Source organism: Podarcis muralis, chromosome Z (assembly GCF_964188315.1).
Source record: "Podarcis muralis chromosome Z, rPodMur119.hap1.1, whole genome shotgun sequence".
NCBI classification, from domain to species: domain Eukaryota; kingdom Metazoa; phylum Chordata; class Lepidosauria; order Squamata; family Lacertidae; genus Podarcis; species Podarcis muralis.
In genome coordinates this window covers 24,941,732-24,957,878 of record NC_135673.1, presented here as the reverse complement: position 1 = coordinate 24,957,878, position 16,147 = coordinate 24,941,732, and the positions used below count along the sequence as shown (strand labels likewise).

The 16,147-nt window shown below is 43.7% G+C and overlaps 1 protein-coding gene across 1 annotated transcript in view; it reads right to left on the bottom strand.

Moving 5' to 3' along the window:
* The window catches only part of CAPN6 (calpain 6), a 64,527-nt gene that overhangs the window by 28,173 nt on the left and 20,207 nt on the right, over window positions 1–16,147 (bottom strand). The window contains exons 4-5 of the mRNA XM_077922227.1: window positions 2,000–2,131; window positions 421–629 (exon numbers count right to left, since the gene is read on the bottom strand). Of these exons, the coding sequence (XP_077778353.1) occupies window positions 421–629; window positions 2,000–2,131 (341 nt within the window). The remainder of the gene's footprint in view (window positions 1–420; window positions 630–1,999; window positions 2,132–16,147) is intronic.

Here is a 16,147-nt window from a genome sequence, read left to right as displayed (position 1 = left end):
AGGGTTCATGGTGAGTTCTGGCACCTCGCTTTCTAGAAAAATAGCACTGGGTATGGATACCTTGCCAACTTTATCTGGACTGTTGAGGGAGTCCATTATAGTACTTCTGTCTCCATGAAATTTCTTGTAGGAAACCCTCCCAATCTGACCATGCTACATGTGTATTCTATGCACTGCAGGGAAAGTGAAAATCAGCACTTTATAATTTAGTATTTCTACTGCAGACCCCCTATCACTCTTAGATAATTTGTGTATTCTATGTAAGGCATGAGGTAGGAAGGGGCCCCAAGATCATCATGGGCAATTTGTTAAAACCACTTGGTTTTGGTAAGATTGTAAAACATTTTGTAACAACATTACAAGGCAATTTTCATTTTGTTGAAAGAACAGAAATTGTGCCAAGTCAAAGCAATCACGTACTTTGCGTAGGCCTTCTCCAGAAGGGCGCTCCAGAATTCATTGCGGTCGTTAGAATGGCAATAGATCAGCTCATTGTCTACAGTTGGCAAGCGGTCATCTATGACCACATCAATCCATTCTCCAAAACGCCAGAAGCAGAAGTGAAATATCCCCACATTTTGATCTGGATTATCTGAAACCCAGTCCTGTTCCTCAACATTTGGAACCACCTAAAGTGTCCAAAGAAACAGAGAATTACTCCAAGCATTGAGGCAGGAAACATTTCTCGATTAACTGATAAAATGGATCCATTAAAAAAATAATCAGACCCCAAAAAACATGGATTTGTAATTGGGGAGGGGGAGACTTCCATTACAAGGAAACAATTTAAATTCCTTCTTAGTTAAGATCATTCTTATAGCCCTAGAAGAAAGGCTACTAGCTTTTCCTTACCAATCTCCTGGAAATCACCCAGAGATTTTTCCAGCAGACCCTGATCTTCCTGCTCATCACTCTTTCCCTAACTGTAACTAAGCCCATGTATGTGAAACCTGAAATAACCACCATAGATATGCTCTCGCCTCCACTCTGTGCCCCCTGCCAGATTTCTAAAACTGGAGCTCTGCACCTTCAACAGGGGCAGAATGTAGAAGAACAGACACACCAATGGTTTGCAGCAAGTCATGCTAGTTTTTGTGGCTTAAACAAGGCAAGATGCTGGAGATCCATATATATATATAGAGAGAGAGAGCGCATCTATATTTCAATTAGTTTCAAAAGGGGATACAGTGGTACCTCGAGTTACAAACGCCTCAGGTTACAAACTCTGCTAACCTGGAAGAGTTCCCTCAAGTTGAGAACTTTGCCCCAGGATGAGAACAGAAATCGTGTGTCAGTAGCACAATAGCAGCAAGAGGCCCCATTAGCGAAAGCACGCCTCTAGTTAAGAACAGTTTCAGGTTAAAAACGGACCTCCGGAATGAATTAAGTTTGTAACTAGAGGTACCACTGTACAAGGTAGAAGGGATTGGTTTGGGACTGCAGAGCTGAGAGAAGAGGCTAAGCCTTTCCTCCCACACCTTCTTCCTGATACGAATCACCTCTCCTCAGATCCTATTTGCCCTGTTAGGGAAATGGATGGTTTTACAAAATTATTCATTCAGAGTAATCCTTTGGTCAGCCAAAGGATGAAGAACTTTTTTTCAGATCAAGGGCTGCTTTGCATTCTTGGTGACCTTCCAGGGGCCACAATCATAGTTCCATCCAATCAAAAACACTCAATCGGTGGATGAAGCCAAGTCTGTGAGGACTGTGGGCTTGGGGAGAGTTCTGAAGGGAAGAGGGCTGCATTTGACCCTGGAGGGCTGCATTTGACCCTGCCTCCCCATCTAGATGTGCTCATTAGAAAATCACTCATGGAAAGAAACACCAGTTGTTTCTCTTCCAAGATCAAAAGGACTTGGGATCCTAAACCACATATGATTTATCGTTATTACTGTCTAAAAGCAAAAGTATTCCCAGAGTAGCTGGCTTTAGCGTCCTTGACACCCATCGCTTTAGAGCCCTGGGAATCCTCGTCTGTTGCTCAGTAGCACAGTACCTTTTGCCAGAGGTTCTGCCGAAGGGCCAGGCAAGAGCAGGCTGCCACAAACCAGCAGTTTCCCAGCTTCCCTTGGTGCAAGTCGTGGGAACTGATTCCATTGACAACCAAGTGAGGATCCTCAGAGAGCTCCTTTAAAGGCAAAACACACATAAGCAAATTGGTTTCACAGTATTATAAATCAGGCAAATGGCTCCCAGGTTTCAAACGTTTGACCTGCTTGAAACTTTGCTGAAATGTTTGGGGTCATCCACATTTCCGCTGTGTCCTGTGATTTCTGGGCATGATTCTCAGAGGTTTTTCTTCCGCCCTGCCGCTTTCCCCAGGAAAACCCGCTGTTTACCGCTGAATCAAAACAAACATCAATTGGGTTTTCTGCAGATTGACATTTGTTCCAATTCAGCAGTAGACAGTGGGTTTTCCCAGGGAAAGTGACAGGGCAAAAGAAAAAGCTCTCGGGCCTGTGCCTAGAAATCAAGGGACACGCAAAGTATGGATGAGCCTGTTGGAAGATTCTAGAAGAAATCTGGAAAATGGTCTTGAACAAGTTGCTAGTGCAAATGAGCATGTGAATGATTCAGCATTAGGTCTCTGGCAGAATGGCTAAAAGAGAAAAAGATTATCTTGTTTTATTTGTTATTGACCAGTGTAAAGTTTTGTAAATAATAAAGACTGAGAAACAGAACCAAATGGTGTCTATTCCTGTAAAGGGAATTTCACGAAGAGATAGCTGGAATGTTGCTGCTGATGTAAAGAAGTAAAAGATGAAGGAAAACTTTTTTGTAAAAGGAACTCTGCTGCAGAAAGAAATGAAAACCCAAGAGTAGATGCTCACGCACCAACAGAGCCCTTAGTTAAAAAGGAAGAAAGCTCTCATCAAAGGTGGTGCAGAACTATAGAATGAATTAAGTGGCCCATTTTTGTTTCCACCCACCAGTAGGAAACAAGGGCCACCATGGACAGGAAATTCCATGGTGGCAACTCCTGGAATTCAGGCAATGGGAGAAGATACAGGTTAACACGCTCATGGATCTCATGCATGGAGTGGCCTCCCCATTCACTTCAGTGGGGGAGAAAATTCCTGGTGTGCAATGCGCAGACTGAACAGCCCCCTACATTGAAGTGAACATGGAAATCATTTGTGCAGGAGCAGTGTGAGCACTGGAGAACAGGGATGCACACGATGTTTGCAAAAAGCAATCTCAAAAACAATCTTTTAAAACAAAAAAAATTCCTTCCAGTAGCACCTTAAAGACCAACTAAGTTAGTTCTTGGTATGAGCTTTCGTGTGCATGCACACTTCTTCAGATACACAGGAAAAGCTCATACCAAGAACTAACTTAGTTGGTCTTTAAGGTGCTACTGGAAGGATTTTTTTTTTGTTTTGACTATGGCAGACCAACACGGCTACCTATCTGTAACTGAATCTTTTAAAAAACATTTAGCAGCAGACTTTATGAGCACACAATTTTGTGCAAGAATTTTTGCACACTGTAGAGGAGTGGCACTGAGAAGAGGAACCCCTGTAGTGCCCCATAAATTTAGAAAATGGGGAAGGGGGTTCAAAAGCTCAGAGAAATTCTAAGTTTTAGGAGTCTGTTGCTTTATGAAACATGGGAACGCAAAACGAGGCAACTGCCTCAACAGAATCAAAACCCAATCTTATACATGTTTACTCAGAAGTACATTTCAATGTGTTCAGTGGTGTTTGCATCCGAAACCAAAATCCTGCTGTGAGGCAAAGGCAGGGCTGTGAGGTGGCTCAAAGGGCAGGAGTCATTCCTGTATGCCCTGGGGCAAATTATTTGCATTTGCAGATTACAATTTTTCAGCGGGAATCATAAAGATTGATGAAGAAGAAGAAGAAGAAGAAGAAGAAGAAGAGTTTGGATTTGATATCCCGCCTTTCACTCCCTTTAAGGAGTCTCAAAGCGGCTAACATTCTCCTTTCCCTTCCTCCCCCACAACAAACACTCTGTGAGGTGAGTGGGGCTGAGAGACTTCAAAGAAGTGTGACTGGCCCAAGGTCACCCAGCAGCTGCATGTGGAGGAGCGGAGACGCGAACCCGGTTACCCAGATTACGTGACGACCGCTCTTAACCACTACACCAAACTGGCTCTCAGCAGAACCCTGTAGATATTCCAAGCTGTGGAACATGCAATACTAGAATAATGACCTGAGTGTTGTCACAGACCAACGTGAACACAGATATTAAGGTTGTGTATACATTACCATTTAATCTGGCTCCAGTACATTCCTACCACTGGTGTTTGAAGCTATGAACACATGATGTTGACCACAACCCACATCAACCTTGCAGTTTCTTGAGAAATGCTGCTGTTTGGTGAGCCCCCCCCCCCAAAAAAAACCTACCTTCCATCAGATTTTCCCCCAAACCATCTCCCACTGCTTTGCATTTCAGCTGAGGTGTGTACCTATGAGACAGCCATTGTGCATGCACAGATGATAGCACATGTGCAGATGAGAGTGGGGGGACACACCAAAAAGGTAATATGGATCAGGTGAAGACCCCCCCCCCCCATGGTGTGAACAGCAGTTTGCAAATGTGGCTTGAAACATAATGAGTGAAATGGCCCTGCTGCGTTTTAAGTCGCTAATGTGTTCAAAGCTTTAGGAGTTTAGATACCAAAACATCAACATCCTTTTAATCACTGCGTAGGAAGAAAATATCCCAACTCTACACTGGAAATAGTTCAGAATTCCGAATCTTATCTCTGGCATTGATGCTTTCCAGCTTCCTTTTATAACTTTTAATAGTGAATGCATTTCAAGAGGAGTGTTGTTGGGTTCATCCTGCTTGTGACCTTAGTTTTGGAATCCAAAACAATAATCATTCAAGCACACTCACATTTGACCAGCCGAAAAAGAGACTATATATCATACTTGCATCCCTTTGCCAGAATTACAATGCAAAGTCATGGTGAGAATACAGCTTGTCTGGGTTCTCTCATCGCTTTGAGCCGCTGAGTCCCAGAGGTCAGCAATGCAGACAGCCTTCCATGTGGATGTGGTTAAGGCTTATTCCAAAACAAATATAAGGATGACACAGAACTTCTTTTGCTGTTTCTTTCCCCTTCCCATTACAGTTGCATAAGTCTGCATAAACTTACAAGCTAGGAGCAGCCTAAGAATGAATGTTGCTCAACGTATTTACAAGCTTAAAGTGATTTGATTCTATCACACATTCACAGCGAAGACTACTATGGACAATGGGAGAATTCATGGGAGGGGGGTGTCTTTATTCAAATTATTGGGAAGTCTTTGGCCTGAATTTTAAGCTATTTTCCTCAATGAGCTAAAATTTCAGGGTAAGGAGACAAAACTGCTTGATTTGAAAGCTTTTGTTTCCAGCTCTGTTTCTCCAGTATATTGAGCTACACCCTCCTGAGCCTCCAAGCATAGTCAGGGTTTACCCTCTCAGTCATTGGCTCCACCTCACACATCTCAAGATGACCCAGCAACCATAGTTTTTATTATACAGTTTGTAACTGTAATTCTAAGCAGGCTTACTTTAGAGTAAGCCCAAAACATGCATAGAAGTGCACTGCCTGAGTAGTAGAGGTAGAAATTAGAGAGTTCTGGAACCTCATTTATGATGAGATGAAAAAGATCTTTAAATTAATATTCTCAAAGAATTCTGGGAAGTTGTGTTTGTTAAGCGGGCTGAAAGATGTTAGGAGAGCTCTATTCCCCTCACAGAGCTTAGGAAGAAGCATTCTACTTTGGGAATTGTAGCTCTGTGAGGGGAACACGGAGTCTCCTAACAGCCCTCAGCACCTCTTATCAAACTACAGTTCCCCAGAATTCTTGAGGAGGTATCCATGACTGTTTAAATAGATATAATGCTCATTTAAATGCATAGTGCTGATGGGGTCGTACTGAACTGGATTATAACAAATCCTCCGATGGTCTTTCTGTGCCGCCACAACTCTCCCTGAAATCAGAACTATAATTCACTTGGGTGACGCTCATTAAAAAGAGGAAAGATGTGCGTTCTTTCGGAAACAATAAATGATGCTACTGCCTCTCCCTGCTCCCCCCCCCCCGGAAGTATTTATGGACAATTCCACATAAATTTATCAGCCATAAAGGATCTCGTAAATAGCAAAGCACCCTGCATTTTCTTGATGAGAGAGAAGCCTTCCACAGAACCCTAAGGGATGCTACCACCTCCCCACTTACAAATGGGCAAATAAAAGTTAGTACCAGCTATGGAAATAAATCTGATCATTTTAGTGCATCTGGAATGAGCCTGCAGGCAGAGCGCGTGCATAACTACATAATGCAGTATTTAAATAAAAGGTATCATTTTATTAGAAGCTTTAAACAAGACAACTGGATTTCCTCTGTATTATCTCTCTACTCCTAGGGCTCTGTGACAGATGTGTTATTTCAACATTGAACAACCCAACCTTGGGAGGAATGTGGCTTTTGACATCCTGGTTTTTTGGACAAGGATTAACCAGTTTCTTCCTTCTAAGAAGAGGAGGTAGAGGGCAGCAGACATCAAATTAGATGGTATCAGGCTGCATGGGGACCAAGTGTGTGGCTTCAATCACTGAACAGATGAAGACTTCCTCCATAAGCCAAACCTGTGAGGAAGAACAAAGGCTGCTGCCTTATACTGAAGGCTGCTGCCTTATAATGAGTCAGACCACTGGCCCATCTAGTCTACACTGACCAGCAGATGCACTCCAGAGGTTCAAACTCAGGTCTCTCCCAGTCCTACATGGAGATCCTGGGGTTTGAAACTGGGGTATTCTGCATGGAAAATGGATACTCTACCCCTGAACTATGGCCCTTCCTAAAATAATTTAGAGTCTTTTCTTTGAGGGCCAACATCACTGAATATATGGTGGCTAGCAACTGAAGAAAGGACCTTGGTGGCGATTCCCTGGCTGTAGAATGCTCTGACCAGGAACGCCTGTTTTGATATAATTTTGGCACCAAGCAAAAGCTTTCATTTGCTTGTTAATACTTATTTTATGGCTGCCAATTCCTTTTACACTGCTTTGTATTTACCGTATTTTTCACTATGTAAGACACACTTTTCCCCCTCCAACAATTAAGGGGAAATGTGTGTGCGTGTTATGGAGCGAATGCAGGCTCCTTGGCTTCAGCGATAGCAACGCGAAGCCTCCGAAGCGCAGAGGGAGCACTCCCTCTGTGCTCCATAGGCTTTGCGTTGCTTTCGCTGAAGCCTGAAGAGTGAGAGGAGTCGGTGCGCACCGACCCCTCTCGCTCTCCAGGCTTCACGGATAGCTGCCTGCAGCCTCTGGAGCACAGCGGGAAGTCCCGCTGTGCTCCGAAGGCTTCGGGTTGCTACGTTGAAGCGCACCGATCCCTCTTGCTCTCCTGGCTTCGCTTTGCTGGAGAGGAGCTGCACAGCTTTCCCTCTCTGCGCAGCACCCCTTCAGCAAAGCAGGAGGAGAAATGGAAGGGGCTCTGTTTCTCCTGCCGCTTCGCTGAAGGGGCACTGCGCAGAGAGGGGGAGATTTTTTTTTCTTGTTCTCCCCCTCTAAAACAAGGTGCGTCCTATGGAGCGAAAAATACGGTGTTTTATTTCTGCTCACTGCTTTTAAAAAAAACTATCAGCAGAGGTAGCTGTGTCAGTTTCTTGCAGCAAAAACAACCCAGGAGGGTCTTGTGTCTAGCTACACATGCAAAGAGCCTGGCCTGGCATGAGGCAGCTTTGTGAGTCCACAAAATGTGGTAAGAATTTACCAACACTTACCTGTTGCTCCGCTCTTTCCAGACACAGGTCTGTGCTTAAATGCTCAAACCTCCAAGCAGAGGTTTTTTGCCCCAGAGCTTTCCCCATGAAAACCTGCTTTTAAGCACTCAATTGGAGCAAATGTTAATTGAGGTTTTCCTCAGATTGCTGTTTGCTCTTATTGAGCATTGAATAGTGGGTTTTTGCTAGGAAATTTACACTTCTCTGAATTTTGCAATGCACTTCCCCATCCAAGTAATGTGTACAAAGGTATATGCATGGGGTGAAAACACATGTACAGTGGTACCTTGGGATGCGAACGGGATCCGTTCCAGAGCCCCGTTCGCATCCCGAACGGAATGCAAGACACGACGACGCGTCTGCACGTGCGTGGGTCATGTTTCTCCGCTTCCGCGCATGACGTCATTTTTGAGTGTCTGCGCATGTGCGAGTGGCGAAACCCAGAACTAACGCGCTCCGTTACTTCTGGGTTGCCGCAGAGCGCAACTCGAACGCGCTCAACCTGAAACGCATTCAACTCAAGGTATGACTGTATTAGTGAAATTTAACATACAAAAACATTAAGAAATATTAAGAAAACTGCTTTGCAAAAATATTTAAATTGTGCAAAATTGCATAAAACTTGTTGGCACCATCTGTCTCAAGAGAGAATGGAGTGCACCTTGGTGAGGTGAAGTCAAACCACTGCATTAGCAGCACCAAAGTGACTTCTCCTGGGTGCAAGCCTGGGTAGTGTGTATGGAGGTCTGGGGCTGTCCAGACAACAAGACCCCACTTGTAGCCTCTCTGGCACCAGCTTGGCTGCAGGAGTTGCTGAAAGGAGGCATACAAGGTGCCATCTAAGCATCTTGGGAACTCCACTCCGGAATTGTGCAGGGTTTACTCCTTGGCCTTTTCTTCTCCGAAAGACAGCAAGCAAGGCAGAAGAGGTTTAGGATCAGTTTTCCTTCTCCTAGATGGGCTACCTTCCCAGGTTGATTAGCCCCATCTGCCCCTCACTTCCCTCTACAGCATATGCAGAATGAATGAATCTTTATTTGCGTTGGCCATTGCCCATAGTAACATAACAACAATATGATATACAAAGAATAAAAACAAAAAGTCAATTACATAATTATATACAATGGTACTTTGGGTTAAAGACGCTTCAAGTTACAGACTCTGCTAACCCAGAAATAGTACCTTGGGTTAAGAACTTTGCTTCAGGATGAGAACAGAAATTGTGCTCCGGTGGCGCGGCAGCAGCAGCAGCAGCAGGCCCCATTAGCTAAAGTGGTGTCTCAGGTTAAGAACAGTTTCATTTTAAGAACGCACCTCCAAAATGACTTAAGTATGTAACCACTGTATGCAGAAACTGCCTTCCTGACCATTTGACCCACTATTGGCCTCGTCCGCTCAATCTGCCAGACCCTGTCTTTGTATGCAGGGGCTAGTCCCTAACTCAACTGAGGGTTTGAGACCCATCAGCTACCAGCCAGTCAAAGCTGTTTCCCGGGGTGTGGCTGCTGTCACATGCTGGCAGCTTCTCGGAGCCACAGGTGAGAGCTGACTGCAGGGTGGGGGCCAAAGGTGTACAAACTACCCCAGAAGGAGCAATATGTGTCCCCCACCAGGGGTGCTACCTCTCCCCCAACACCCTATACACCTCTAATTGTATAAAGAAATGTGTAAAGTTCAAACTAAAGAAATGAGGAAAGTTGAACTTGAGATTGGGAAAAAAATGAGAAATGGTGAGAAACTGCAATGAATTATTCGCCCTGAGCTACAATCCTTTTCTAAATTCAGAGAAGTTTGCTCTTAAGCTCTCTCACGGAGCATTTAAAGTTTAGGCGGGCAAAGACGCAAGGGGTTGCTAGCCAACCGCAGCACACGAGAGCAGACAGCAATATCAAAAGCTATAACTGGTGTGTATTTTGCAAGCTTCACAACTGATGAGAACAAATTTAAGAGATCCCAGAGCTCACCGTGAGGCTTGCTACAGTCATAAAAATGTAGTACATTTTGTCATAAACCACACATTGTTTAATTTATGGTATTCAAAGCAACATTTTACTTTATAATGCCTTAGATCCAAGAACATTTGGGAAACTTTTGCTCGTTCCCGAGGACCTTCCTATGGCTGTCCTGTACCTAATCTTTTCCAGATGCTCATAGCAGAGTGGTTTGAAGTTTTTCATTGCCTCGTGGTGGCAGTCTATGCCCAGGGATCTCATGCACGCAACCACAATCAAATTATCAGCACATCAGAAGAGTTTGCTTAGCCCCGAGACACGAAGCTAGTTGTGAATGGAACAGCTGGAGAATCTTGGAACTTGTACCCCAGAATGAATTGCAACAGTCGAAACCATCAGAGATCAGAAAAGAGGGAGTTCCACAACTTTTGGGCTTATTCTTATTGTGAATGGAAAATCCCTCCAATATTTAGTGATGATATAATTTATCTGCTGGGATAAAACACAGGTGGTTTTGCTTACAAATGATCTAACTAACGGTAGCTCAGATATTTCTTCTATGTAAATATGTAAAAATGAAAGAGCTGTGTGCTGCCAGGAAAAAAACACCCCTATTAATTCTGGCCTATGTTTAACGGGTAATAAATAAGGTGCAGACTCATAACATTGTTTTGTTATATTGTCATCTGGTTTGAAGTTCAGTCAGTTTATTCTGTATTGCCAAACTGAGAGGTGTCTGGAAGAATGGTCTTCAGTAGGCTGAAGCCACAAAAATAAGCTTTCTGAAATGATGATTAATGGGATGCTGCACAAGCGGTTCAGCCTGATATCTCTCTGCCTCCCCCCACCCTGGCCTTTTCCTGGGCGATGCTATTATGATCCTTGAGTTGCTTATTTCTTTATAGTGAAATGCAAACCCTAATGAAGCCAGAACCGCCTTTGGCTTTAATGGGGTCAAGATGTCATTCTCTATCGATTCCATAGCATCAGCAAGTCAGATATTGCAGTATTACATGTGAGGACAATAATTTGTGGTAGAGGGTAGACTGGAGCAAAGGTGGGAGACTTGTCAATATATTCAGCTGCCTGTGCCCCTTCAGGGCTCACCTCCATTGAGTCACAGACAGAGAGGACACTCACTGCTTTTACACCCACAAACTTTGAAACGCACACATAGAGATCAACACATGCATTGTGGTGCAGTGACTAGAGTGCTGGGCTAGGAGACCAGGATTCAAATCCCCACTAAGCCATAAAACTCACAGGGTAACCTCAGGCCCATCACTGTCTCTTAGTCCGCTCTACCTTCTGGGAATGTTGTGAAGATAGAATGGAGAGTAGGAGTACCATGTACACCACCTTGACTCCTTGGATGAAAGGTGTGATTATAGAAAGATGAAGAAGGAAGAGAAGGAGGAGGAGGAGGCAAACACATATATGCAAGCATGTGTATTTATGAAAGCTCATCCATTTCTGAGTCACACCCACAAAAGTATTTGCTGTACGGACTGCCGTACTGTGAAACCAAGTGTCCCTGTGCCTGTACAGACACACCCTTGGGTATGCTCTCATGTTAATAACTACATGCATACATATAGGTAAAGGTAAAGGTACCCCTGCCCGTACGGGCCAGTCTTGACAGACTCTAGGGTTGTGCGCCCATCTCACTCAAGAGGCCAGGGGCCAGCGCTGTCCGGAGACACTTCTGGGTCACGTGGCCAGCGTGACAAGCTGCATCTGGCGAGCCAGCGCAGCACACGGAACGCTGTTTACCTTCCCGCCAGTAAGCGGTCCCTATTTATCTACTTGCACCTGGGGGTGCTTTCGAACTGCTAGGTTGGCAGGCGCTGGGTCCGAACAACGGGAGCGCACCCCGCTGCGGGGATTCGAACCGCCGACCTTTCGATCGGCAAGCCCTAGGCGCTGAGGCTTTTACCCACAGCGCCACCCGCGTCCCCTATGCATACATATGCATACATATACATTCACACAAAACACAAGTAATTTACCTTCTTGGTTGTGGTGCTGAAAGTGACAACAATATATGCGATAGTCAGCTGCATGATGAGGATTAGAGGTCGTCGTAAGCATGCCGATTTCATTAACCGCCCCATGGCAAAAGAGTTTAGGCACGGGAACGAATTGCGTGTCCGTGCTCTTGGCTGGATCTGACTCTCACTCTTCTCTTCTCTTCACTAGGTAAGCTACCAGAGAAGGCTTTAAGAGGGACCCTGCAACTGCAAACTCCTCCCATAGTCAAGGACTTCCAACGCCAGCGAGTCTGGCACCTGCAGGCTGGGGCCAATCACAGAATTCGCCAGCGAGATAAAATCTCTTCCTTGCTTAGAAAATGACACACATTGCATCCTTGGCATTTCCAGGAGGGCTTAAATGTTCCTGTGCTTGAAAGCCTTGGCAGCTATTTCCAAGCAATGCTAAGAACACTGACCCTGAAAGTGACATGACCCAACATAATATTGTTTCATATTCACTTTTACCCATCATGCTACTCTCCAGTTTCTAACTCCTGCCAATCTATGCATCCCCATCATGTCCGATTTCTTTCTGTTTTAAGCAAAAGTCTGTATAAACTAACCAACTGGAGACCATTTCTCTCCTGCAGAGCATGCTCAGTCCAAACTGACAGCATCTATGGCAAAACATATTACTTGTGTACAGTGCACAAGACCACCTTCTGCAGCAATTAAAATTTACTTAGCTTCAACCTCTTGCCATTGCAGAAGCAGCAATTATTTATCTTATACCGCTTTCACCCTCTTAAGCTAACCACTTTTATCTATCTAGGAGAGTTCCATTCTCTCTCTCTTTTTCCTAGTAGCTGTTCTTTTTAAAACTGTAAGAAGTATTATGGCCCTTTAAAGACTAACCAATTTATTATGCCCTAAGCTTTCAGGCACTACAGTTCAGTTTTTCAGATGCGTAGAAGTGTTGTCCTGAGTTGCAGGCCCGAGGTAGCATGGGGATTGTAAAAAGAGAGCTCCCAAGGAAATGAAAAGAAGAAAAGAAAAGAAAAGTGAAGTGATAATTTCATAGTTAACAATGGTAATTCACAAAACAATTTCTGACGTCACAGATATCCTGGCATTGACATTGGCACACTAGATTTGGTATTTTTTAAGAACAACATTGTGCCTACGACAGAATCCTGCAGCACCCTATTTGTCACTTTTTCCCAGAATGATAAGGAATCATTTGTGAACGCTCTTTGAATTTGGTCAGTCAACTAGCTACAAATCCAATTAACAGTTACCTTGTCCAGCCCACATTTTACCAGGTTCACAAGAATATCACTGGCGGGTTGTCAAAAACCTTACTGAAATCAAGATGTCCACAGCATTTCCCTGATCCTCCAAGCTTGTAACTTCATCAAAAAGACATGTGGTTTGTCTGGCATGACTTGTTTTTGAGAAACACATACTGGGTCTTAGTAATCACAGGATACTTTTCTAATTGCTCACAGAGCAACTGTTTCATGATCTGTTCCAGGGCCTTCCCTGGTATCAACATCAAGCTCACTGGTTGGTAGTTTCCTGAGTCTTCTTTCCCCACTTTTTTTTTAAAGATCGGGACAACATTTGCCTGCTTCCGGTCTGCAGGAACCTCACCTGTTCTCCACTTTCTGCTGCATCTACCCATCACTTTCTTTCACAAAAGTCCTATCTTTTGGGGAAATATTTTTTGTGCAAAAGCTCAAAATTCACAAGTGTGTGACTGAAGCCTACTCAAAAAGCAACCTTCTGGAGACACACTAAGTTTCTAAATAGGGAAAAATTGAAATAGGTGATCCTTAAAACAACATTCCTTCAGTTTCACTTGCCAGAGGGCATCTCTGAAAATATTGACAGGAAAAGAGTTGTTTCCCCCCTCTTAATGAGCATTTTCAGCATAGCCAGTAGAGTCACAGCTCATTAGGCAGTACTCTGCATAAGCGTTAATATCACTACGCAAATTTACTCTATATAGCAGCACAAGTCTGCAGGGGTAGCCTGCTGATGAATATGAACTCTTCTGCATTTTTGCAAACACTTGCAAATGTCAATGTTTTTAATGTGGGGTGGGGGAATGGATGGACAAATTTAATGGTCAGAAACAAGCTGAAATATGTCTTATGGAGCGAATGCAGGCTGCGCAGCTATCCCAGAAGCCAGAACAGCAAGAGGGATTGCTGCTTTCACTGTGCAGCGATCCCTCTTGTTTTTCTGGCTTCTGAGATTCAGAATATTTTTTTTCTTGTTTTCCTCCTCCAAAAACTAGGTGCGTCTTTTGGTCTGGTGCGTCTTATAGAGCGAAAAATACAGTACTTGACTAGAAGGTTGATACCATGGTGAAGCTTCATGTTATCAAGGCCTGAGCTCCAACAGGAAGAACGATATGCTAGCAGTCTCTTGCTGCTTTCTACCTAGGGCAACCAGTCTCTAAGCAAAATAATGAATGAATACAAATCTAACGTTAGAAATGGCAATAATAAGAAGCCAGTGAGAATATCTCAATCTCTCAGGACATTTTACTGCTGACCTGAATGTTCTACATGAACAATCTATGGAACCCAACCTTCTGCTGAATGCCACTCTACAGTAAATACATTCCAGAGGGTGAAAATTTATTTATTTTTAATTTAAATGTTTATTAACATAGCATAAAAAATGCCAAAGAAAACCCCCATGATTATCAAAATTGCAGAATTGTAGTACAGAGGATATATTTTTCAAATAAATAGAAAGAAGATAATATAGAAAAATAAAAGCATCATGGAAGCCAAATAAAAGCATCATGAAAGCCAAATTTTGCAGTTTGGTTGCAGGAAGACAGTTTTGTATATCTAAAATTGACACGTAAGAAATGAAATCCCACCAAACGGTGCAGAAATGGTTCCAAGTCTTCCTCAGCTATGTAACTGTGAGCTATTTTCAATGCAATAGGCAGATAATCTTCCTAAATTAGAATTTATCACAGCGTTTTATTTTATTGCAGTTTTGAACTGATAGCTTTTACCAGCCATGATGTCTTTTAGAGGAAAGATAGGATAAAAAACTAAATGGATAAACAAACAAACAGAATGAATCTAGGGTTGGTGTGTTATCATGAAAAGATGATTTGAGCATATTACATCGATCCTGACCTGACTGCACCGCCTACCAATTAGTTTCCGGTCCCAATTCAAAGTGCTGGTTTTGACCTATAAAGCCTTAAATGGCTCAGGACCCAATACCTCAAGGACCGCTTCTACCTATTTGAACCAACCTAGACCCGGGAAGGATAAGATGAAGCTCTTCTTTGTGTGCCCCCTTCACGAGAGATTCAGAAGGTTGCAACATGAGAATGGGCCTTTTCTGTGGTAGCTCCCTGCTTGTAGAATGCCCTCCCCAGGGAGGCTCACCTGGTGCCTTCATTATACATCTTTAGGTGCCAGGCAAAAACATTCCTCTTCCCCCAGGCATTTGTCTAGTTAAACAATACACGGCCTTCTAAATTGTGTATGCGTCTACGGAGTGGGTGGTACTGTTTTTGTTTGTTAGTGTTATGATTTTTTGTGTTTTTATATTGTAAACTGCCCTGTAATCTTCGGATGAAGGGCAGTATAGAAACTTAGCACAGTGGTACCTCGGGATACATACCCTTCAGGTTACATACAATTCAGGTTACAGACTCCGCTAACCCAGAAATAGTGCTTCAGGTTCAGAACTTTGCTTCAGGATGAGAACAGAAATCGTGCTCCAGCGGCGCGGCAGCAGCAGGAGGCCCCATTAGCTAAAGTGGTGCTTCAGGTTAAGAACAGTTTCAGGTTAAGAACGTCCTAAGTTCTTAACCCGAGGTACCACTGTAAAGAATAATATTAATAATGTCTTACTGCTGCTGTGAATGGTGCCTGCTTTACATTTAGCCGTCTGCTTTTCTGCTGCTCTTTCCTGTTATGGGATAATTAATGTAACTTTAGCCTTTTGTGAGCTGCTCCTGGAATCTGTTGAAGGGTAGGTCATAAACCAAATTAGTCAATATTTGTCCAAATGTGAGGCAAAATCCAGTATATTAGAAATTAGGCTTAGGTTTACCTCAAACTGAGACTATGATAGAAACAAGAGCCCTCTTCAAGTGTCCGAAGAGGCAACATAGGCAGAAAAGGGTTATGTGGTTGTACAAATTCCCTGGACCCCTTGCATGATACCCATGGAAGCCCCTCACATGGTCGACAGCTGCCTGAGGGAAGAACGGCGTAGCAGACATGAGTGGCTCTCCGTTTGTGGAAAGCCCTTCCCAGGAAGGTTCAGCTGGCACCTTCATTATCCACCTTTACACGCCAGGCAAAAACATTCCTCTTCAACCAGGCCTTTGGCTAATTGGCACTTGATGCCCTTTTAAATGTGTTGTGGAAGGGGGGATTATTGGGTTGCCTTGTTTTTATCATGTATTTTGGGTTTTTT